The 22688-nt window shown below is 57.3% G+C and overlaps 8 protein-coding genes across 8 annotated transcripts; 3 read left to right on the forward strand and 5 right to left on the reverse strand.

The window, feature by feature from the left end:
* Positions 1-160: 160 nt before the first annotated feature.
* On the reverse strand, positions 161-3098 carry J3D65DRAFT_116882 (uncharacterized protein). Its single transcript, XM_066793786.1, has one exon. It carries the CDS (start codon positions 2820-2822, stop codon positions 627-629), a length of 2196 nt encoding a protein of 731 aa, XP_066651321.1. The 5' UTR covers positions 2823-3098; the 3' UTR covers positions 161-626.
* Positions 3099-3894: 796 nt separating this feature from the next.
* Positions 3895-5466, reverse strand: J3D65DRAFT_116880 (poly-binding protein 4). Its single transcript, XM_066793785.1, has 2 exons — positions 4979-5466; positions 3895-4901 (listed from the first exon to the last, which is right to left on the reverse strand). The coding sequence occupies exons 1-2, from the start codon at positions 5370-5372 to the stop codon at positions 4216-4218; spliced, it is 1080 nt and encodes a 359-aa protein (XP_066651322.1). The 5' UTR covers positions 5373-5466; the 3' UTR covers positions 3895-4215.
* A 466-nt stretch (positions 5467-5932) lies between these two features.
* J3D65DRAFT_637798 (chaperonin 10-like protein) lies at positions 5933-8145 on the reverse strand. The gene is made up of 3 exons (XM_066801548.1): positions 7377-8145; positions 6688-7249; positions 5933-6630 (listed from the first exon to the last, which is right to left on the reverse strand). Exons 1-3 carry the CDS (start codon positions 7661-7663, stop codon positions 6406-6408), a joined length of 1074 nt encoding a protein of 357 aa, XP_066651323.1. The 5' UTR covers positions 7664-8145; the 3' UTR covers positions 5933-6405.
* A 1777-nt stretch (positions 8146-9922) lies between these two features.
* Positions 9923-10331, reverse strand: J3D65DRAFT_560234 (yippee zinc-binding protein-like protein Moh1; the record flags this gene model as incomplete). Its single annotated transcript, XM_066797459.1, has 2 exons — positions 9923-10156; positions 10233-10331. 2 exons carry the CDS (start codon positions 10329-10331, stop codon positions 9923-9925), a joined length of 333 nt encoding a protein of 110 aa, XP_066651324.1.
* Positions 10332-12023: 1692 nt separating this feature from the next.
* Positions 12024-14308, forward strand: J3D65DRAFT_606589 (tetratricopeptide; the record flags this gene model as incomplete). Its single annotated transcript, XM_066798449.1, has 4 exons — positions 12024-12588; positions 12732-13492; positions 13543-13937; positions 13966-14308. 4 exons carry the CDS (start codon positions 12024-12026, stop codon positions 14306-14308), a joined length of 2064 nt encoding a protein of 687 aa, XP_066651325.1.
* Positions 14309-15168: 860 nt separating this feature from the next.
* Positions 15169-17107, forward strand: J3D65DRAFT_637812 (UAA transporter). Its single transcript, XM_066801549.1, has 3 exons — positions 15169-15569; positions 15621-16411; positions 16498-17107. The coding sequence occupies exons 1-3, from the start codon at positions 15388-15390 to the stop codon at positions 16749-16751; spliced, it is 1227 nt and encodes a 408-aa protein (XP_066651326.1). The 5' UTR covers positions 15169-15387; the 3' UTR covers positions 16752-17107.
* Positions 17108-17324: 217 nt separating this feature from the next.
* On the forward strand, positions 17325-19413 carry J3D65DRAFT_637813 (uncharacterized protein). Its single transcript, XM_066801550.1, has one exon. It carries the CDS (start codon positions 17337-17339, stop codon positions 19158-19160), a length of 1824 nt encoding a protein of 607 aa, XP_066651327.1. The 5' UTR covers positions 17325-17336; the 3' UTR covers positions 19161-19413.
* Positions 19414-20462: 1049 nt separating this feature from the next.
* Positions 20463-22181, reverse strand: J3D65DRAFT_560009 (S-adenosyl-L-methionine-dependent methyltransferase; the record flags this gene model as incomplete). The annotated part of the gene is made up of 3 exons (XM_066797439.1): positions 20463-20654; positions 20859-21250; positions 21359-22181. 3 exons carry the CDS (start codon positions 22179-22181, stop codon positions 20463-20465), a joined length of 1407 nt encoding a protein of 468 aa, XP_066651328.1.
* Between the last annotated feature and the right edge of the window lie 507 nt (positions 22182-22688).

Genomic DNA, 22688 nt, shown 5'->3' on the forward strand with positions numbered 1-22688 from the left:
GCAGCACTCGCCTGCCGGGTGGGTGGGACGAGAGAGTGACGAATGTTCGGGCAGGAGATGTCGAGCTTTGTGCGGTATCCCCGGCCGCATCTCACCGTCCGTCCTTTTCCACCAAGAAACTGACTCATCGACATCAACAACGAGGCAGCAGCATCTGAAAAAGCAAACAATCTCGATTGTAGAAAGTCGATTTGATCGTCTCCGCCCATCTCTACGCTCCGCATCATTTTGTGTCTGAAAAAAAGGGAAAACAGAAACAAAACCAGACACCCCCCCAACACACTGCTGATGGTGGACGCCTCATCCCATCCATCTGATATCAAACAAGAAAGAGAAAGCCGAGACACCAAAGCCCCCGATCTAAGCAGACCGTTGGCCCCCCGGCTGCTGCGCTCCAGTAGCAAGTAGGCGCGTTGGAAGAGGAGAGCAACGAAAAAGGAAAATCAGGAGAAGGAATACCAAACTGATCGCCAACGCGCGCACGATCCTGCTGCTTGCCAGTTTGCTCGCGGACTCCTGAAGAAAGAGAACGACAAAGTTCCAACCAGGCGGTCACCAGTCGAATCGACATCTCTCAAAAAGTGCAACCGCGCGTCCAAGAACCGAGTCGACGACTGCAGATGATATCACTCGGCGTCCACCATCTCGACATCGCTGTCCCCGTCGGCCTCCTTCTTCGCCTTCTCGTACCCTTCGCTGCGCCGCAGCTCGGCGACTTTGGCTCTGATGGCGTAATACAAGCACGGCACGCCGGGGTCGACGAGCTTCTTCTGCTCCTCCACCTCCCCATCATCATCCTCCTCATCCCCATCATCACCACCAGCCAACCCCCTCGCCCTCGCCCACTCCCCGACGCCGCTCCTCTCGCGCCCAAACACGACCAACCGCGCAAAAGCGCGATCCCACTTCTTGGCGACGTCGGCGACCCCCGTCCGCATCAGCGCCGTCGCGACGCCGTTGTGCGCCGCGTCGTGCACGAACAGCTGCATGCCGCCGTGCCCGATGTCGATGGGCGCCGCCACGGCCAGCTGCGCGTTGCGCCGCGTCTGCACCTTGTTGCTCTTGCTCTGCGTCGTCTTCTTCTTTTTGCTGCTGTTGCTGTTGTAGCTGTAGCTGCTGCGGTTGTTGCTGCGGTTGTTGCGAGGCACGGGCGTTGGGTGCTCCTGGCAGCGGGCGCGGGCGCGTGCGGCCGTGGTGTAGGCGCTGAGGTTCCAGGTTTGCGCGTCGAGCACGATGAAGCGCGGGATGGTCGAGGTTGGCGACGGCGCGGTGGTCGTGGTCGTGGTCGTGGTCGTCGTGGTTTTGGTCGTCGTGGCAGCAGCGGTGGCGGTGGTGGAGCTGCTGCTGTGTTGGGGCGACGCGGCGAACGACGAGTCTGACGACGAGGCCGACGAGGCCGACGCGTCGTAGCTGGTGAATTTGGCGTTGACGTACTCGTCGTGGCAGCGCTCGAGGTGGGCCAGCTGCTGCTCGTCGATGGAGCTCAGCGTCGAGTCGGACGCGTCGCTTTTGCTCTTCTTGTGGCCGTTTTTGTTTGCGGCGGTGGTGGTGGCATGCTCGACTGGCTCAGGCGCGGGCTGGCTCTCTTGCTTGATAGTCTGGCACTGTTGGTTCTCGAGCTCTCCAATGCTCACAGGGCGCAGAAGTCTTACCGCCTCGAGAGCCTTGTCTGGCGTCTCTCCATCATCGATTTCGTTGTCTGAGCCGGTGAGGTCAACGAACTGGACCTTGCGCCGCTTTTCCTCGTAGACGAGAACGCTTGGCGGGTCCTGTGTTTCGTGGTAGAGGCTGTGGCTGGCCAGTTGTACGCTCGTATCGCGACCACCGGGGCGCATTCGGAAGCAGACATCGTTGGTGGTGGTGGCGGCGAGGCTATCCGGGTCGTTGTTGTTGTGTCGCTCGGGCTCAGGAGTCGACTCAACAAATGTAAGGCGTTTGACACCATTCGAGTTGAACCCATCTTCACAGACGACGACGGTCGGCTTGCCAGCTGCGTTGCGGGGCTTGTTGCCCGCCCGTATCTCGGGACTGCTGTCAGAGCCGCTGTGATAGAAGGATATCATTTTCAAGCTGCCGTTGGAGCTCTGCGAGCTTGTGCTGACGCCGCGCTTGTGGATCTTGCTCTTCTGGTTTTCGCTTCTTGCGGTGGCGCGGAGGGATTCGTTGCTCGATGTATGACACCGTGTGAGGCGCTTCGGGCCCTTGGCTGTGATGTTTTTTGGCGAAAAGCTGTCCTGTTTGCTGTTCTTCTTTGGCTCGATGGCCATCGCAGGGTAACCGAGTGTCAACTTTGACAGGTTCGTATCCGAGGAGCTACTGTTGCCGTCGCTGGTGCTGTCGCTGGTAGACCCAGAAATCAGTGGAGAGTAGCCCTTGAAGCGCGTAGGCACACACTTTTCGATGGGGGTCGGCATGTCGGATGTGCCATCCAGGCCAAGAGGTTGAGCACGAGTCGACAGGCTGGTGTCAGTGGTGGTCGTCACCAACCTGGCTTTGCTGCGAGTGAAGCGCTCAAAGGCGATTTCCGGACTGGCCCTGACCCTGACCTTCTTTTTCTGGGTGCTCTTCGTGTCCAACGCCGGTCCAGACTCGACCTTGATCAGGTCAGGTAGAGTTGCGTCAAACCATTTCTGTGCAATGCCATCGGGGTACTTTTTGAGGACGTGGTTGTAGATTGCGGCCGGGCAAAACTCCTTGGAAATGAGGATCAGTTTGTCGCGAAGAAGGTCGAGGTCCTTGGAAGTCATCTTGTCGTGTTGTTGAAGGAGGCTCGTTGGTGTGGGAGCGGTGTGGACGGGATGGAGAGAAGAGAGGATACCCATCGAGGTTAAGAGTTGGAGGGTGACGCCTGTCGACTGGGTGGTGGAAGAGGTCGTGTGCGAAAGATGACGCGTCGAAGGTTTGCTGGGGAGGCAGACAGCAGTAAAGCCAGACCCTGTGAACTGAAGTGAAGGTCACGTGTAGGGGGATTGTGAGTTGAAAAGTTGACGGTATTTTGGGGAAAATCGAGAGTTGCGACCGCTTTCCGTTCCATTTTCCCTAGGGTCCAGCCCTTTTATGCTTGACGGCCTGGCAACGCGATTACAGCTGCGGTCAATGCCCCCAGTTGGCAAACCCGAACCTGGGTACAAGATTGATGTGATGACTCCCAAAGAAAACCAAATCTAGTTGTTGAGGGACGCAGCCAACGCGATCACAGCTGACCCCAATGCTGTCTGTTGCATGTGCCCAACACGAACCCGGGGGGAAGATTGGTATGATGACGTCCAAAGAGGAGTCAGGATCCAGTCGATGAGGCTGAGTCAACAAGTAGACGGCAGCATTTTGGCAAACGGTCTGCTAGCGGACCAATCCTGACATATTCCAGACAAAAAATCATTTGCAGTTTTGACTGCATTGCTGAGAGAATCCGGGTGGGGATGAAAGCCCACGGAACCACGATCTCTTCAACCATGGGTCAGTCCTAAGCAGCGAATTCAAGGGACTGCCAACCAAACACGCGCTTTCAAGTGCCGTGGTACTGGCAGTACCAGCAAGATGGAGGCAAGGCGTTGCCCAACACACGTGCTTCATGTCCTGCCATTCATCACGTCAGTGTATTCTGTGCACATTGAAACTCGGCAATAAGAAATTTCTTCCTTCCATTGAACTTTCATTCGTTTATATACAGGTCATGACCAGTTTGCCAGCTCACGAAGCCGACGGAGAGTGAATGCCCCTGTAGACGGATTCGAACGAAGAGGAAGGGGCAAGGATGCGGCGATAAGAAAGAGGGCAGAGAGCTATCGAGAGTAAGAGACTATCATGGAAAGGGTACTTGGGAGTTTTTGAGAGCGTTTGTGTTCCTGGTGGGCGGGGAGGTCTTCCATGACAACCATTGACCGAGCCAGTGGATGTCGAGAAATGACAGCGAGCCTGAATGCTGACGTTTGACGCGTGCGCATTGCTGCGAGCGGCAGACGTGCGGATATCAAAGCGTTAATCATGAAGTCGTAACCGCTCAACAGCAGGACGAGTAGGAGCAGAGAGCAGAACCGGTAAACCACTAAAGAAACTGCTTTTTGGTAATCGGTGGAGAGAGCGGAGCATTGGACCGGTGTCTGGCAGACGGGAAAATACCGGGTCGGCTCAAGCGGCGGCATACCAGGGCCGCACAAAAGCGCGTTGGGCGGCGCGAAGCGGCGGGGCGCGTACGACCATTGTCCTGTCCAAACTTTACTCGGACGGAGCCGTGCTGCGGCGCATCTTCTCCGCCTCGAGGTTTTCGTAGAGAAGATACAGGGCCTTTTCGTTGGCCGAGGGGCTGCCCATGATGGTGAACATGCGCTCCCCAGTCTCGTCATGGGGGGCTTTGGCGATAGAAATGCGTGCGCCGGAGCTCTTGCGAATCTCGCTAATCTTGCTGCCGCCGCGGCCGATGATGCAACCGACCATGTCCGAGGGAATGCTGATGTTCTGGGTCTGAATCTCCTCGCCATCCTCGGTGGTGGTGGGCATGGGGGGACGGGAAGCAGCGTCGGAACCGGAACGGCGGCTGTACGAAGGAGCATCGCTGAAGTCGGCTCCATGGCCTGTGCGGTTGTAGGAACGGCCGCCGCCGGTGAAGCTAGAGCCGTTGCTCAACGGGCCGGCGCCAGCTTGGACTCTGACTGCAGGATTGTAGAGGACGGTGCCGTAACCACGCTCGTGGTCATCGATCAAGCACTTGCCGATTTCCCACGACGCCTTTTCAATGCCTTCGGGGGTGCCTTGAATCTCGACGATGCGCTCGGTGGACTGGGGCAGCATTTCTTTTTGCGCGACCATGCGCACGCCAGACACGTCTTGAATCTGCTTAATCTTCAGACCCTGGCGGCCGATGATGGTTCCCATCTGGTTGTGGGAAATGAGCAGGCGGACAGCTATGGCACGCGTCAGCTTGAAATCCGGCAGGATGCGCCGAAGCGATGATCCAAAAGACCAGGGAACCTAGACTTACGATGGGTGCCGCTCGTGTTGATGACCCCGCCCATGCCAACGGAAGGGGCACCTTCAAGAAGACCCTTGGCAACGAGGTGGTAGGCCTTTGCGATGCCGCTAAGCGGGCCCGTGACGGTCAAGACGCGATCGTGGACGCCCGGGACGACTTTGCTGACGCCGGCGCGGACGCCAGTCTCGTCGCGGAGGCTGGCGACATTCTGACCGGCCTTGCCGATGATGACACCAGCTTCTTTGGAGGAGACAATGGCACGCAGGGTCAATTGCGCCTGGGCATATTCTTCTTCGGTCCTGGCGATAGGCTCGCCGTCAGGGTTAGTGGCAAGCCTGTGGAAGGCATCCGAGACGTCGTTGACATCGGGGGAGGTGGCAGTCGCGACTTCTTCGGCAGACATGATGGTGGCTGGTGGGGCGGGTACAAAGAGTTGTGAGAGGACCAATGGCGAATTTGGGACCGTGGGTGTAGCTCGAGCCGCGACCGATCAAGGTACCTAGCGAAATTGGAGCAGAGGGTGAAGAGGGTTGAGAGGTCGAGGCGGACTGGTCAAGAGTGGTCAGCGTCAGGACGCGTTGGAGCAGGCGCTGCGTGCAGCAGAGAAGAGGGCAGAGCGGGCAGGACAAACCGTGTGGTGGGAGGAAGTGGCGGCGGCGGGCGCGGCAGGCAGAGATGCGGCGGCGCAAGGCGAAAAGAGGAAGAGAGGAGAGTGAGGTGGTGGAGGGGCGGAGGGGAGAGGGTGGGGAGAGCGGTGGGTTGAGGTGGAGGGAGAGGGAGAGGGAGAGGAAGGGAGGAAGAGGAGGAAGAGAGATGGAGTTGGGTGATCGAAGGCTGCGGTGCGGTGCGGTGCGTGTGGGCCGGCGGGTGGTGAAGAGCGGGTGGAGGGTTGACGAGCGACGCGCGGGCGGACTCTGGACGTGGACTGGCCCCGGACGTCAAGCGAGCTCAGCACCTCACCCACCCCGTCGGTCGCTCGCACCGCCCCGGCACCAAACCACCACCACCACCACCACCACCGACAAGACAAGACAAGACAAGCAACACCGCAGCTCCCGCCATCCCTACAAGACCACGGATGCCGTCCTTGTCGCCGCCGGGTCGTCGCTGCTCTGGCCCACCCCTCTGGGCCTCTGGTCTCCTGCTCTCTCGTCCGTTCGCTCTTTCGCGTCCTCAATAATTCAACTCAACCTTTAAACTCGCCGCTTGGCAAAGCCTCGATCGACACCTTGTTCCACTAGGAACCAAGTCCTGCTCTCTCTTCTCCAATCGCACCACGATCCATCGCGCTGGCGCTCCCGCTCCATGCGGCCCAATATGTCATGGCACCAGTTACCTTACCACTTTCGAATTTAACCATTCTCGCCATGCCCCCGTCACAGACTCCAAAACGCAAGCTACCTCGCCATGGCCGCCGTCATTTCCATCCACTCCAATCACTTTTGGCCCTCAAACACAACCTTTTGTGCCTTCATCTTGTCAAACACCTCATATCCCTCCACTGCCTTTGAAAGCGGCATGATGGCGTCGGCCATGAAACCCAGCAGATGCTGCTTGGCCTTGAGCGCCGCTAGCGCCTGGGGGAAAATTGACCGCACTGGACATCTTCCCATTTGTATGCGCAGGTTCTTGCCATATGCCTGATTGCCACCCCAAGGAATCTAAAACCCATTAGCACGCCAACTATACCACCGCCGCCCTGTCATCTTCATGCTCACCTCTCCATTGTGTACTCCAACGCTGCTGATAAAACCCCACGGCCTCAGGATGTCAAACGCAAGCTTGAGTGCAGGACTCAAGCCTACAACTTCAATCACCACGTCGGCGCCCCTGCCATCTGTGACCTCTTTGATCCTCCTCTCCAGCCCCTCTCGATCCGTCTTGAAATTGAGAGGCTCCGCGCCCAGCTCCTTGGCCAGCTCCAACCGGCTGTCGATGCTGTCGACGGCGAAGAGATGTTTCGGCTTGAACTCCTCCGCATTGATCAGCGCGCACAGTCCCACCGGGCCGCACCCTACGACAACGACGGTGGCCTCTGCCACATCTTCCTTTGACATCCCCGCAAAGGCGTTTGCCGCGGCAAAGTAGCCCGTGGGGAAGATGTCGGCCATGAGGACCAGCGCCTTTTTGTCAATGCCCTCGGGCGCCTTCATGACGGTCGAGTCGGCAAGCGGCACACGCACGTACTCGGCCTGCGCGCCATCCAGCGCCGCCGTTCCGAACAGTAGGCATTTCTCGCAGCGGGAGGAGAAGCCCTTGCGGCAGTAGAAGCACTGTCCACTGTTCGGCTATCAGCGCCCTGTCCAACTCTAATCCGCAACCCCGCCAGGCTGGGCGGCCAGTCGACCCCATCCCAACTCTGCCTGACGATTGACCATTTCTGCACCCCCAGATTCCATGTACTCACCAGCTCACAGTGAACGGACTGACAATTGCGTCGCCTTCCTTGACCGTCACTACCTTGCTCCCCGCCTGCACCACTTCGCCCGTGAACTCGTGGCCCATGATGAAGCCCGTCGGCGACGGCTGGTGTGCCCGGAACACGTGCAATTCGCTTCCGCATAGGGCTGTGAAGTCTACCCTGACGACGATGTCGGTTGGCTCCTGGATCTTGGGCACGGGACGTTGTTCGACGGCGACTTTGCCCGGGCCGTGGAACACGACTGCTCGCATTGTCGGGGCAATTGGCGCCATTTTGATTGTAGGTCTTGTTGCGATTCGTGGATAAGAAGGCTGCACAGGCGCGGGAGATCCTTTGAGATAATCTGGAGTAGACCGCAATCAAGAAGAATAGTACGTTCGTGAGGACGCAGGCCGCGGGTCGCGTCGAGAAGTTGAATACTACCGGAGAGAAGTTCGCAAGGCTCAGGTCGAGGATGGTCGAAGAGGAGCAAGAAGAACTTGTCTCGCGCGCGTGCTTATAGGATTCGCTGGCTGGCTGGCTGCAGGCGCCGGAAGATGGTAAAAGGCGACTGCGGAGTGAGGGGAAAGCAAAGACGATCTTCGCGGGCGACGTCACAGGACGAGAGCAATAATGGACGAACGGAAAACCACCTCTCTCCATCAAATTGCCTAGGTAAAACGCAAATTGCCCCACAGCACAGACAACCACGCACCGAATGCTTTCTCGACTCTTTTCCTCCTTCTCAGTGGTCAGCGTATTCGTTTTGTTTTCCTGAACAAGGGTTTTGCTGCTACTACGGCTGCTACTGACCTGCGGTGCTGTTTGGTCCGACTACCTAGCTGCTGCTCTGCGGGATGCATGTAGGTGCGTCAGCCGCCAGCCAGCCACCACATGCGGAGCAGCGCATGGATGACACCGATTAGTACGCGGGGAGACGCAGACGCAGACGCAGATCCATCCCTCCCTCTGTCTCAAGCACTACACTCTCTTCCTCCACCCTCCACCAAATTTCCAGCAGCTTTCCAGCAAACAAGCCACTCCCATACAAGCGTACAAAAATGCGTGGTATACTTGTCCCCACGAAGCTATGCCCCTGTCCGCCTTGACCACAACCCGCCCGCCCACCCGCCCTCAACGCTGCTTTTCCCACCTGGAAATTCCCGCCCTGTCTCGCCTGGTTGTGGGCTCGTCACGACGACCTGCGATTTGCTATTGCCTGGCGGGCGCAGTACAGAGAAGCGGTTTGTATTTGTTTTGCGTGCGGCTACGCGAGGCTGACTTGCTTTACCACTATTTTCCTTTGCTTGCCCCTTTCCATTTTTTTTCGACTTTTACTATTTCTCTCTTTTTTTTTTTTTTTTCGTCCATTGCTTTGGACATCTTCCTTCTACTCCCCGCTTTGCTGCGGCGTGCACTCATTCTCTCTTCTACTGAGGCTTGGTAGAAGCGACCGTGGCGAGAGTAGGGGAAGGTAGAATGCCAAAAGTCTTGACGAAGATGGGGATGCTTCAACATTTGGGAGCGCGTGGGAGCGTCGTTCAACAGTCTTTACGGAGCAGTGAATTGCTTGAGTTGGTCGACGTCACGAGCGAGGCAGGTCGGTCATTACCAGGGAGCTAAGGTAGGTGGGTAGGTAGGTGGGTAGGTAACACATCCATCTCATCTGACCAAATTCGACCTACCTGGCTCACTATCGTGCAGGAACTGTGAGGTGGGTGGGCATGTGATTGCCACAGACAAGCTTTTGTTGGTCTAGCGCGATTGGATTGATACAAGCTACCTCGCTGATTGGTCCACTTCTTTTGTGCTGTCTCGTCACAAGCCAACATATAGCTGCTTAGATGATATCACTATTATTGGTGGGGAGCAATCGATGTCGACATATGTATCCAGTCTCGACCACAGTCCAGCAATTTGGAAGCTGCAGTCCTCCACCTGCGATGGGGGCAGGGTTCGGAGAGGAATGGGTAAGTGTGTGTATTCAGGTTGGAAAGATGACTTCGCTCGCGAGGCCAGTGCGGCAAGCGCTGCTCTCGCACTTCGACAGCTCCTTGCGCCGTTTTTCGTAGGAAGAATCGAAGAGATGACGGGAAAAGGAATATGTAGGATGAGACGACGGGGAATCTGGGGGGGACCGGAGACCGAAAGCAGACCCAACGCCGCATAAACACCACCTCTCCCTAGAACGCACCTCGTTTAGCAAGGAGAGAGGATTGGGACGATGTTGGGAGGGCAAGTTGAAACGCAAACCAACTCCAAAACCGGATGCGGCCCGTCAAACTCCAAAATGCAAGGCCAAGACGCAACAGGATGAGAAAAAGGAGAGTCGTTCAGGCAGCTCGACCGCTGAATGACAGTACTCGAGTCTTGCGGCACTGCGCTGGAAGCATGCAGCGCCCCACCGATCTCCCACTCCCCGCCCCAGCCCGCCCCACATGCATTGCTCAGCAATAACTCTGTGGAGAGAGAGATCCGCGCAACAAAGTCGTCGGTCGTGTCTGCAGCGCTGGGCCAGGCCAGATTGGAAGAGGAAATGCGGTCCGGCGAGCTCAAGTCACGGTGCAGAGCAGCTCGGCCTCGAGGATGAATTTGCCCTCCTTGTACTTCTCCGATGCCTCATATGCCTTGTCGTACTTCCAGCCCACCGTCTCCTTGCACTGACGGCATTGGATATCACGTACTATGTGCCGGCCCGTCGTCATGTTGCGCTCGCCGGGGTCGCCTTGGGTGATGTTGACGACGCTGTCGAAGAGGTAGGCTTTTCCGTGCTGGCCGCGAAAGTTCTAATGGCGCAAGGTTTGTGTCAGCTCGGGCAGAGACCTAGAGTATGGGGCTGCGAGCCTTCAGATGGATGCTTACCCTACTGATGATGTCGTCGTGGTTGGAGAGGTGGGTTTTGCAGTTCTTGCAGCCGTAGATACGGTGCGAATTCAGGTAAACATTGTAAGTAAGACCCATTTCGGAGCGAGGGTCGCAGGTTGCCTATCAGCAGCTTTGGGAGGCGGAGAGGTGAGGGGACGGGCGTGAAGCCGACGGCGAGGTGGACAAGCTCGGCTTTTGGTAGCAGGGCGGGTTTTAAACACGCAAACGTGCTGTTAGGCGCAGGTACGACAGTATGACTGATTGGGGCTAGGCAGCGAGCTGGTACGCTCCGGCAGCTCGCGCGGCGGCGTTGCTGATAACGACGATGCCAGGAGAGCTCGTGATGCGGAGGCAAGGTGGAAGTCGAGACTCCGATATGGGCTGGCGGCGGGGGCCTGTTCTTCAAGGCCGTGCAGAATGGCGCGGCTACGTTGCCGACGACGGCTTTCCGTGCTGTACAGCCTTGAAGCTTACCGGGGTATGGAGCGGTGACGTAGAGGAGGAGCTAGGAGTCGGACCGTAGGGGAAGCAGACGGTGGCAGGGTCGAGGCGAGCTTGGGCGGCGGAGACGGCTGGGGGAGGTTGTCGAGCAGAGCGAAGTGAGAGAAGGTAGGGTGAGAGTGGCGGCGTGAGAGGCCATGAGCAGGCAATTGAAGGTCATGAGCAATTGAAGTGGGGACCGGGACTGGAGCTCCCTCGCCAGCTCCCCTCCCAGGAAGCTCCGTCACGTGGGGCTTGCAGACATGGACAGCGGGCGGATGAGGTGGCTTACAGTAACAGCTGCATCACGACTTGACCAGAGGGAGTGTTGCACCTGGCTGGCGTGCCTGGCTGGGCAGAGCTTCTGACTGGTTGGAAAGAGACCTGACTTCAGTGGTTGAGAAGCCTCCACCTCACATCGCTGCCCTGGCGTCCGTGGCATGGGGGGTTAGGTTATCGATAACTTGGCTCATGAGTCCAGCTATAAATACGCACACTGCGCCATCTGCATGTTCGACTCCGACTGGGGCATGTGAGAGCTGTTAATGCAGGGTTGGCCGGTTGACGGGCGGCAGACGTGGCTGTCGCCGTCAAGACAATTGATCCTCATCGCAACAGAGCGCAATGTAGCAGCCCACCATAGGTAATGCCGGTGTGGGGTGCGGTGCACGCGGCACATCAGCAGAGGCTGCGTTGGTCTGTCATGCCGTACAACCGACCCCATTGCTGGAGATTTGAGGCAGGGACGGTGTCAAGACATGGTGGGCTGTATGTATTGATGTTGGAGAAGCGAGAGAAGCATCGAACTGAAGCTTGCACGAGGGCTGGACGCCTGAGCGGGTGTTGCAGCGATCCAACCGCCAAAACGGCAAAGAAACTGAAAACCAACAGAACCAGAACCAGAACCAGAACCGTACCGGCCAAACGTCGCTATCGATAAAGAGTGGAGAGGGACCTGAGGTGAGGCCGCAGGCGCCGGCCGGGGATGTGGTGGCCGTTTTGCTGCGAGGCTGACCCGTTTCCCAGTGTGCGGCGTACACCTCTCGGGGCCACGAGTTACCACACACACATTAGACGAGTCGAGCCCAGGCGTCGAAGGTGCCAGAAGCGAATGCTGTCGTCAAGTCAAGCGTGGATACCCCGTCTTCGTCGTTTGTTTAGCTACCTCGACCTCTCCCAAACCGGCTCCTAGCCTGGCCCTTACCGCAAGCCCTGACCCGACGCTGCTACTGAACCCGTCTGAATAAGCGTCCCGCCCTGTAACGCCCTGCCAGATTCCGTTCCGTAAGGTACTGTACCGTCGCTCCCATGGTGCTGCCGACCATCTTCACCAAAAATTCGTCGAGGAAGAAGACCGACGACGACGGCCCAACTCCACCGCGTCCCCCTCAGCACGAACATTTGCGGAACCCTCAGCCCGCCGAGCCCGACAAGTCCTCCGGCTCCCAGCCCCGTCCGCACTCTTCTCGCTCCTCGCCCACCAAGGAACGTCATCGCAGACCTGGCTCCGGCTCCTCGCCCACTAAACGCTCGACCTTTTCGTCGCGTTCCTCCGCCTCCCGCGACCGCGACACCCACCCGCTCAACCTACCGCCCGAGGAGCGCCGCAAACTCTCTGCCAGGATGACCGACAGCGTGCCAAACACTCCCATGGACGTCGACCGCGAGGCTACCTCGTCGCCCGCCCCCGCAAGTCCGTCCACAAAGGCCAATGGTACCCCAGAGGCGAATGGCGATAAGGCTGCTCCAACTCCGCCCCCGCACAAGACGCCTGCCAGCTCTCCCCCTCAGGATGCGGAATCGTTCAAGGCTGCTGGAAACAAATTTTTCAAAGCCAAGGACTATGAAAAGGCCATCAAGGAGTACTCGAAAGGTACGTTATCAGTAGGGTTGCGTCATGGATTTTTTTTCAGAAATTTCCCATGGCTTTGAAATTTTCTTGCCTACATACTCCTCATGTTCACGGCCTGCTCGTGCTCGAAAATCTATTCTGGGGTACTCACTGACATGCCACAGCCATCGAGGCCGACCCCAAGTCTGCAACGTACAGGTCTAACCGCGCCGCTGCTCTCATGTCCTCCAACCGCTTCGAAGAGGCTTTGGAAGACTGCAGAGCCGCCGATCAGCTGGAACCTAACAACCCCAAGATTTTGCACCGGCTTGCGCGAGTGTACACAAACTTAGGGCGTCCCCAGGAAGCCTTGGACGTGTATGAGCGGGCTGGAGCGAGTGCTACGGACAAGGCAGCGGCGCAGCAAATGGCCCAGCACATTGCAGCGGCGGAGGACCAGCTCCGAACCGGCTCCTCTGGGTCCATGGTTTTACACGCTTTGAATGCGGCTGAAAAGGGCCTGGGCCAGGGCGTGACAACACCAAGGAAATGGAGGCTGATGCGGGGCGAGGCTTACCTGAAGATGGGCAACGCCAACGCTCTTGGAGAAGCTTTAAGCCAGGCCATGACTCTGCTGCGGAGGGACAGCAAGGATCCGGACGCCCTTGTGCTGCGAGGCCGCGCTCTTTATGCACAAGGCGAAAATGACAAGGCCATTCAACATTTCAGGCAAGCCCTTGCTGGCGACCCAGACTTCAAGGATGCCGTCAAGTGGCTGCGGACGGTGCAAAAGCTCGACCGCATGAAGGAAGAAGGCAACAATGCTTTCAAGGCCGGTAGGTATCAGCAGGCCGTGGACACGTATTCCAAGGCACTCGAAGTGGACCCGGCGAACAGGGGGACAAACTCGAAGATTCTCCAGAACCGTGCCAGGTGCTACCTCAAGGTAAGTGCGGTTTCTGGAAGTGATTGGGCACGTGCTCATCAAATGAATAGCTCAAGAAGTATCAAGAAGCTGCGGACGATGCCTCGCGCGCTTTTGAGCTTGACCCGTCATACGTCAAAGCTCGCATGACCAAGGCAAAGGCGCTCGGGGAGATGGGCAACTGGGAAGAAGCGCTTCGCGAGTACAATGCTATCAAGGACGCCAACCCCTCTGAACCCGGGATTCAAAAGGAGATTCGCAACGCCGAGCTGGAAATGAAGAAGGCTCAGCGCAAGGACTACTACAAGATTCTCGGGGTAGAAAAGGATGCCGACGACAACCAGATCAAGAAGGCATACCGGAAGCTGGCCATCATTCACCACCCCGACAAGAACCCCGACGACCCCGAGGCTGCTGAGCGCTTCAAGGACATTGGCGAGGCCTATGAGACTTTGAGCGACTCTCAGTAAGTATTCTGAATTTCATTCTCACAGGAACACTTATGACGCTACTTTGCTTCCAGACGCTTCAAGGCTAACTACAAATCCTCCACGTAGAAAGCGCGCACGTTACGACAGCGGAGAAGATCTCATGGACCCATCGGACATGTTTGGCGGCGGTGGCGGCTTCGGCGGCGGTGGTTATGGCGGAGGCATGGGAGGCGGCATCCCCGCAGATGTGCTGTTCAACATGATGGGCGGCGGCATGGGTGGCGGCATGGGCGGTGCCCCCGGCGGCTTTTCCTTTCAAACGGGAGGTAGTCCTGGCGGCGGGTTCGGAGGTGCTCGCGCAGGAGGAAGAGGAGGATCGGCTTACTCGGGTGGCTTCCCGTTCTGATTTGAACGGCCTGTACGATGATGAGGTGGCGACATGGAGTTGGACATTTTGAAAAGCAGACTCCTGGGGTCATTGCGTCAAAGTTGGAGGCGGGGAGAGAAGACGCAGGAAACGACGGCACGATGACCAACGAGGAAAAGGGTTTTTGAGAGTAAGTATAGAGGAAGAAAGCCTCTGGACAGATTCGGTAAACCTCTTTTGAGCATCAGGAAGGCATTAGTCTCGGAACTGTCCGCTTGCATGGCATTTTGAGCGGCATAGCATCTTGGTACGGCACCGTCCCTGGCTCGAGCACACTACAACTTCGGTAGATGATATTGGTTTCCTGTTTCTCTTCTCTACTTTGCTCTTTCTTCTGGGAGACTGTCAGCCACTAGAGGATTCGGGATTCGTTTGAGCTGGTTTCGAGGCATGCGTTATTGACTGTTATCAGGGGGCTCCAGGGGGTTCGTCGAGGATCTATCTGTCTGCCATGAGATGGTGCTTCCCGAGTTACTTTCCCAGTGTCTTGCTGATGGGCTTTTTCTTCTCACACGCGGACTGGCTAGGAGGCGCTTTCGTGGGGAATAGGGTCGGGCAGTACGATACACAGGACAATGCATTAAGGAGGATGAAGTCGGATGGCTCCGTCTGGCTCGGGGAAAGACTGAAAGCATCCTCAACGTGAAATACTAGATATCCGGCAACTTCACCTAGCATCCCTCGGGCACGTGAAAAGTTTCAATGAAGCATTGCACGAAACAAAAGACGTGTTTTGTAACAATGGACAGGTACTGTTTCGGTGCTAGCGTCGCGGTGGGGCGTCGAGTCGTTGAGGCTCCACTTCAGCCTCGGTCGGCGCCACTTCAGGATCATCGGCGGGAAGCTTGGCCCTACAGGGACCTAGATGCCACATTTCAGACAACCTCGACCATAGAACCTTCTTTGTGTCGCGGCTTTTGGCTTCCTCCTTGACTTTTCTTACCATGTCTGCTTGTCAATAGACCTTTTCCTTCCATTTGTCCTACTCACCTTCGTCCTTCTTTTCATCTCGCCCAGCTACACCCATCAATCGCATTACGAGCACTGCTCTCTTCACCATGGCGCGCTCACAAACAGACGCGCAAAACGGCGAGCTTAAAAAGCGCATCCAACCAAAGGCCGAAAGTTTCCAGAATGGCGACGTGAAAAGCGCGCCTACTACTGCCCAGTCACAACCCGCACAGAAAGAAGCTGGACTTGTTCAGCTTGTAATCTGCGTCGCGGGCATCTATGCCTCTTTGTACCTATCCCTTCCCCGCAAGCTATACCACAGTAGCTAATAATCCGAAAGTCTCACCTGGGCTCTTCTCCAAGAGCGCATCACGACTACGCGTTACGGGCCGCAATCGGAAACCTGGACCTTCTCTCTCGTCCTCAACACCATCCAGTCCTCTTTCGCCTTCCTGACCGGGTACATCTACCTCCTGTCCTCGAAAACGCAAAACCAGCCAACTCCCGCCATCTTCCCATCGTCGCGCATCTTCCTGCCGCTCGCTCTCGTCGCGCTTACCAGCAGTCTCGCATCGCCTTTTGGCTACGCCAGCCTGAAATACATCGACTATGTGACGTTCATCCTGGCCAAGAGCTGCAAGCTGCTCCCCGTCATGTTCCTGCACCTCACCGTGTTCCGCAAGCGCTATCCGCTTTACAAGTACGCCGTGGTGGCGCTCGTGACGCTCGGCGTGGCCGTCTTCACCCTGCACCACCCGAGCACGGCCAAAAAGGCCAGCAAGCGCAGCGTCGAGGGCGGCAACACCGCGTGGGGCCTGCTCTTGCTCGGCATCAACCTGCTTTTTGACGGCTTAACCAACTCGACCCAGGATCATATCTTTACGGCATTTAAGCCCTTCTCGGGGCCGCAGATGATGTGTGCGCAGAATGTTATGAGCACGGCTCTGACGGGCGTCTGGCTGCTGGTTTCGCCGTACGTGGCGGGGACACCGGTGGGTGGGTTTTTTGGCATGAAGGCCGGCGATGCGGGAGAGCTGGCGCAAGCCTTCGACTTTGTCCAGAGGCACCCGCAGGTAGGATGGGACGTCCTAGCCTTCGCGGCGTGCGGTGCCGTCGGACAAGTCTTCATCTGTAAGTCTACCTCCCCCTCGCCCAAGAAAAGGGCAAATCCACAAACTCCCCAATTCTGTATCAGCCCAACTGACACTTCCACGCAGTCTACACCCTCGCGCACTTTTCGTCGCTCCTCCTCGTCACCGTCACCGTCACGCGCAAGATGCTGACCATGGTGCTCTCCGTCATCTGGTTCGGCCACAAGATCCACGGCATGCAGTGGCTGGGCGTCGGGCTCGTCTTTGGCGGCATCGGCGCCGAGGGCCTCATTACGCGCCGCGAGAAGAAGGCCAAGGAGAAGGCCAAGCAGCAGCAGACTCTGCACGAAGTTGCCGAGGGCGTCAAGAAGCAGTCTTAGTGAGTGACCGGGTTGTTGTCACAGATTTGAGATTCCCAGTAGATGTAGGATCAAGAGGTTTGCATTAGAGTCGGCGTTCGGATATTTAGGAGATGGGGGGTTCTTGTGCATATACCACCAGAATTTTGATGGCTTCAATATTTCACTAGTACAAGTTCCTTCTGGGTTTTCGTGGGTTGTATGGACGTACAGCTCCAACCAAGAGCTTTTCATTGGCGGACAAGGACCAATTTCGGGCAAAGACCACTTCGAACCAATCTTTCTCCAGGTCTTCTGTCCTCTTGAACCTCGACCATTGGAGCTTCGCGATCCCATCATCTACTCTCGTCTCCAGGAGCGATCAATTCGTTTGCTGCGCATAAAATCGCCAACCGTCATGCCAGAACCTCCCCTGCACGATACAGAGAGGAATTGCTGAAGGCTGCCTCCAGGAAGCGTCTCTAAGTGAACCTGCAAGAGCAGGATGTCGTTGCACAACGCACAACAGCACGATGCGAGGGATCTTCTTGAGGGAAAAGCTTGGGCTCCGCATGTCACGCGTTGACGCGTCGCGTTTGAGTTCACCCCACCGGGCGCGTACATATCATGTCTATTTCCTCCTCGCCTGCAAATCTCCACACCCGCCTCTCCTTTGAACAGCTTACTACTCCCCTTCCGCCAAAACAGACAGTCGGCCGAACCATGCCTGCGACATTGTTCCTGCAACTAGCAGAAGAGCTCAAGGACGCTGTTCTTGAACATTGCGACGTCCAAACCCTGAAATCTGTCCGCTCCACATGCCGCTCTCTTGTTCCCGCCGCTTCTCGTCATCTTTTCAGGCGAGTCAAAGTGGACCTTCTCGAGCCAGCTAGCACGGATGCCTTTCTCAAGATTGCCACCAACACACATCTCGCATGCTGCATCAAATGCATCGAAGTGTCGGTTGGAGATGTCTTGCCGAGCTGCCCGCGTGAAGGGCACTATCAAATCTACCGACAACTGTCCCGCTACATGGATGACCTCCCGCCCGACCCCCCTATGCCCGGTGTCAAATCGATTCTGCCCACCATCGATGCCATAATCAAGGCTGTCGAGGCACTGCCGAATCTCGAATCCCTTTCGAGTTCGTTGAGAAACGAAGCAGGTGGATTTGATCCGTCGATGAACGTGTTCTTGCTCGCCGTCAGTCGGCGCTCAAACAGCCCTGCTGTCCATTCCCGCACCCTCAAGTCTCTTGAATGGGTCAAGTCTACCAGAAGGAACTTCCATAATATTTGGGCACATCAGTTGACGCGCTGGGAGCGCACTGCGCAGGGAGATGATCCTCCTGTCCCCTTCTTCCACCTGTTCAAGAATCTTGACCTCTGCGAGACTACAGGGGTCAGTTGCCTTGATTACTCGGATGAAGAGGACGACGATGATGAGGAGGATGATGGAGAGGATAGTGATAGAGAGGACGATGAGGAGGAGGAGGATGATGATGAAGATGAGAATTCACATGAAGATGAGGATAGTGAGGACGCCTGGGAGGATGCTGAAGACGATTCTGAAGACGGAGAAGATGAAGAACAAAACGAGAGTGCTTCCAACAACAAACGAACCAAAGGCTTTCTCTTCATACAGGCAAAGCTCTCGAAAATGTGTCCGGCCAAGACCAACGCCCTTGAGTCTCTGCGAATGGACTTTGAGATAGACACGTGCAAACCGACGGACTTTATCAATCAAGACTCGCTCAAAGCCTTCGAGGGCTTCGCACTCTCGCCACACTTGTCCAAAGTCAGCCTCTCGCGCTTCGTCACCTCGTCCGACTGCCTCCTCACCTTCCTCCGTCGCGTGTCTCCCACGCTGCGCCATCTCACCATCGACCATGCCCTCCTGTCTCGTGTCAAGGACATCATTGGCGACCGCGCGATCCAAATCCGCGAGGACTACATCTTGGACCGCGACTTCCCGGAGCCCGACACCATCTACACGTGGGACGAAGTGCTCCCGCGGCTGCGCGAGACACTGTCCGCCGCGCCACTCTCGTCACTGCACCTCCGCCGGCTGATGGACTCGAAGAACATCCGACACTCAGAGTGGGGCAGCGATTCGCACGGCGGACGCACGCTGCTCGACAGCGGCGCGTGCGACTGGTTTGCCGCCCATCAGGCCATCGACGTGCGCGACTACCTTCTGGGGCGCCGAGATGGCGAGGAGCCGCCGCCGCTCGACGCCGACGCTTACTTCAAGCTGCACGCTGCCCGTGCTGGCTGCGCCCTTTGCGGGCAAATGGTCAGGGCGCGCGATCGCAATGTGAAGAAGAGGACGCCCAAGGAGAAACTCGTCACTTTTGAGTCGAGCCTCGAGCTCGTCCGGCGCGTTTTGGAGAACAGATGTGGAGCTGGATTGAGCGATGACGGTGTCGTGTATGACCTGAAGATGGATTAAGGGGGAACCTGAGTGCAATCTGAACATTAACACCGTCTGCGGGCCCTGAATCGGGAACGAATGAAGCGTCTGTTCATGCCCAAGACAGAAATATCTTGATGCTCTTCGATCCTCTTTTCGATTTCTCTCCTTATATCGCGCAAGTCTCTCTCTATGAATAGATAGTCCAGTCATTCCTGACTCGGCGAGTCGGGCAAGAGATGAGGAATTACCCAACAAATCTTTTGAGCGTAGGTACTGGTCCGAGGCCGTCATCTAGTCCAATGTACTCCCTGCCATCCTGTCCTACACGACGTCCATCTGCAAGTGGGTGATGGTCGCGATGCTTCGACTGCGGTGCCTCTTGACGTTGTTCCTCTGTCTGGGCAAACAACCAAAGAACCCCAACAGCTGCATTGACGCAACGTCCCAGAGACGTTTACATTCTCAGGAGACTTCGGTCCTAGTTTGTTTTTCTTTATTCCCGCCATTCCAAACTTTGGCTTCCTTTCACACGCGTGAAGTTGGAAGAGGCGGTCAAATGACACGGTCGATTGTTGCTGGATGCTTCGCGTTTTTTCGGAAAGATAGAAAGGAAGTCTACCAGCCTCGCAAAATGTGGTCGGGATTGCCAGTGCAGCCTCGTCGACACGAGAGTACATCCTTAGGGAATCGGTCTCACTCACAGACGGGGAGCGTTCGTTTGTATTGATAGACGACTGACGGGGAGGGAGCGTTCATATGCTCCAACGGACGACACTAACAGGGAGCATTTAATAGTCGAGTGTGCTTAGCGAAGTCTTTTGGCTGCACAGTAAGTGTCTGTGTACGCAGTCAGATAGATAGACAGACAGCAGCGAAGGAAAGGGGAACAAACGGATGGTTTAGCCGTGTCTGTACTGCTGCTGCTGCTGCTATGAGGAGTGGATGTGTTGTCATACTCATGGTATCTAACTCTGTCTGTCTGTCTGCCCATCTGCCTGTTTGTTTGTATCCATTGTATCGTATCGACTGGCTGTTGTCGTTCGCTCGCTGTACTGAACCGTACTGTCCTGCCCCGTACTGTAATGTACTGTACAATCAATGTACGGCTTCCCTTCCTCGGTACATGTATCAATCAACTGCTCTCACTACTCCGACGCCGACCGTCTCTCCTTCATTTCCCCTTAAACCCACCAACCAACCGGCCAACCGAGACGCCGTGCATGCTTCCCCACTTGCCCGCCTGCCTTTTTCTGTCTGTATAGGTATTAGTGTACCATCGCAACGCAGCAGCACGCGACCCAAAACTCCACTCCCTCGAAAACAGCTCTAACAAGAGTCTTACGCATCGCAGTCCCCTTTCCAGGCCTCGCCGCCTGCATCACCGACCCACCTCTCGGCGCCGTCCGCAGGCAGCACATCCCACGCCGCCTTCTCACCGAGCCAAATGTGATGGCGGACGGTAATGTTGACCCTGACCTTCGCCGCGTCGCCCACCACACCACCGGGGACAGAAGAAGTCACAGCATCGGGCTCCGCAGCGTCGGCAATCGCGCCCGCCGCGACCCACAAGCGGTGCCCTCTGCTCCCCGCCTCGGCGTCCTCGGCCGTCTGCGCGCACTCCCTCGCCTTGCCCTTCGCCCTCGCTTTCGCCTTGGCCGTCGCATTGGCGCGGCCGGCCGGCATCTCGCCGGCCTCGAGCTCGTCGTCTTCGTCTTCGAACCACCACAGGTAGACGCCCGCGCCGCAGACGGCGCAAAAGGCGCGCTCGGCGTGCTCGTCGAAGGTGCGCGGGCGCAGGGCGGGCGGGCCGTTGTGCGGCGTCGCGGGGTAGCTCTTGTTCAGGGAGGAGAGCCAGTGGAATGACGACATGTGGACGGGGACGTACGTTTGCGATGTGCTGGCGCTGATGCGCCGGCATGTGCGGCAGTGGCACGTCAGCGCCGAGAGGGGCACGGCGGGCACGGCGGGAGATGTGGCGGAGATGGACGACAGCGTTTGTGAGGTCGGTATGGCGACGGGCGCGGCCGTCACGTTGAGTTGGAAGCGCAATGCGCCGCAGTGGCACGAGCCCGGCAGCGTGAGGGGAGACGAGGGCGTAGGGGTTGGCGTGAGCGGGGCCTCCTCCTCTTCGTCGTCGCCATCCTCTTCGGTGTTTTCGGTTGCGGGTGGTGATGTGGGTGCGGCGGCTTTGGCTTTGTCCTTGGTTGATGGCGCTGGCCGCTCCGGGAGGCAACTCTGGTCCGAGGCGCGCGCCGCGGCGACATAGACACCGTCAACGTCGATGGCCCGGCCATGTCCCAGCGGGTCTTTGGCTGCTACCTTGGCCCATTCGCCGCGGTAGAGGCGTTGCGCCTCGGCATACAGTGCCTCGTCTTCAAAAAGCCTACTCACTTCGGGGATGCTCGATACGGCCTTTGCAAACCACTCGTCGGCGTCCTCAAGCGCATAGATCTTTTCATGATAGCCCACACACTCGACAAAGGTGTACGACGTGACTTCGAGACCCGCCTTGGTCAGGAGCGTGCGCAGCGAGTTTTCTTCCGACGCCCAAATGCGGTGGTAAGGAAAGTGCAGTTTCATGTGCCGGGAAACCAGCTCAATCAGCGACATGTGCAGCCAGTTTTGTGGGTGTGGGACGTCGGTCACGAGGTAACCGCCCGGTCTCAAGTACGGTAGCCATGAGGCAAGAGCGTCGGCAGGGTCGTGGAGCAGGACGAGGGCAGACGCAATTGTAATGGCGGAAAAGGTGCCCTTTTGGACAGCCAGGGACGGTATATCGTCGAGGCGGGTGATGTCATGCTCGTGGAAGGTGACGTTTGCGCCGGCATGCGAGGAGAGCTTCTTTTGTGCAACTTGGAGCATGCCGCTGCTAATGTCGACGCCGACGACGGCGCCCGTGGGACCGACCTTGTCGGCGGCCAGGAAGGAGATGAGGCCGGTCCCGCAAGCCAGGTCGAGGACTTTGTCGCCCGGTTGGAGCGGCACGTGCTCGACAAAGTTTCTGGCAAACGAGGGGTGATGCGAGTCGTCGTAGTTTGAGGCGCGGCGATCATACATGTGTTTGGAGTCCATGGTGGCGGATAGGTTGTGAGAGGATGACAAATTTGATGTCTTTCATGTGCACAGCACAGCAAGACTTGGAGGGAAAGGAGGCGAGGGCCGGTGTCGAGGGCGAGGGTCGAAGAAGGTGATGGCGAGGAAGGAACCGTTGGTGAAGTCGAGATAACGTGTAAGTGGGCGGGGCAGGATGCGAATGGTAGTCAGCGCTACTGCATGACCCCGCGCTAGCGGGCGAGTGTTTGAGAAGTTGCATGGATCGAGGTGAGTGGCTGAAGAGCAGCTTCTGGAGAGGAGTGGTTTGAAGGTTCGCGTTCATCCAAGGCGCAGCTTCATGGCTGGATGGTGGGAGCAGGAAAAAAGGAGAGGCACGAGGTCAATGGTGGAGAAGCAGAGCGACGGATGGGCTCATCTCGCACGAGAGCATAAGAAAGATATGGTTTGCCGAGAGTTGATGGCATGTCGTGTCTGGGAGATGGTCAGCGATGGAAATGAGAGGCAGGGGCT

This window comes from Phyllosticta citribraziliensis (assembly GCF_038025025.1).
Source record: "Phyllosticta citribraziliensis strain CPC 17464 chromosome Unknown J3D65scaffold_12, whole genome shotgun sequence".
Lineage (NCBI taxonomy): Eukaryota > Fungi > Ascomycota > Dothideomycetes > Botryosphaeriales > Phyllostictaceae > Phyllosticta > Phyllosticta citribraziliensis.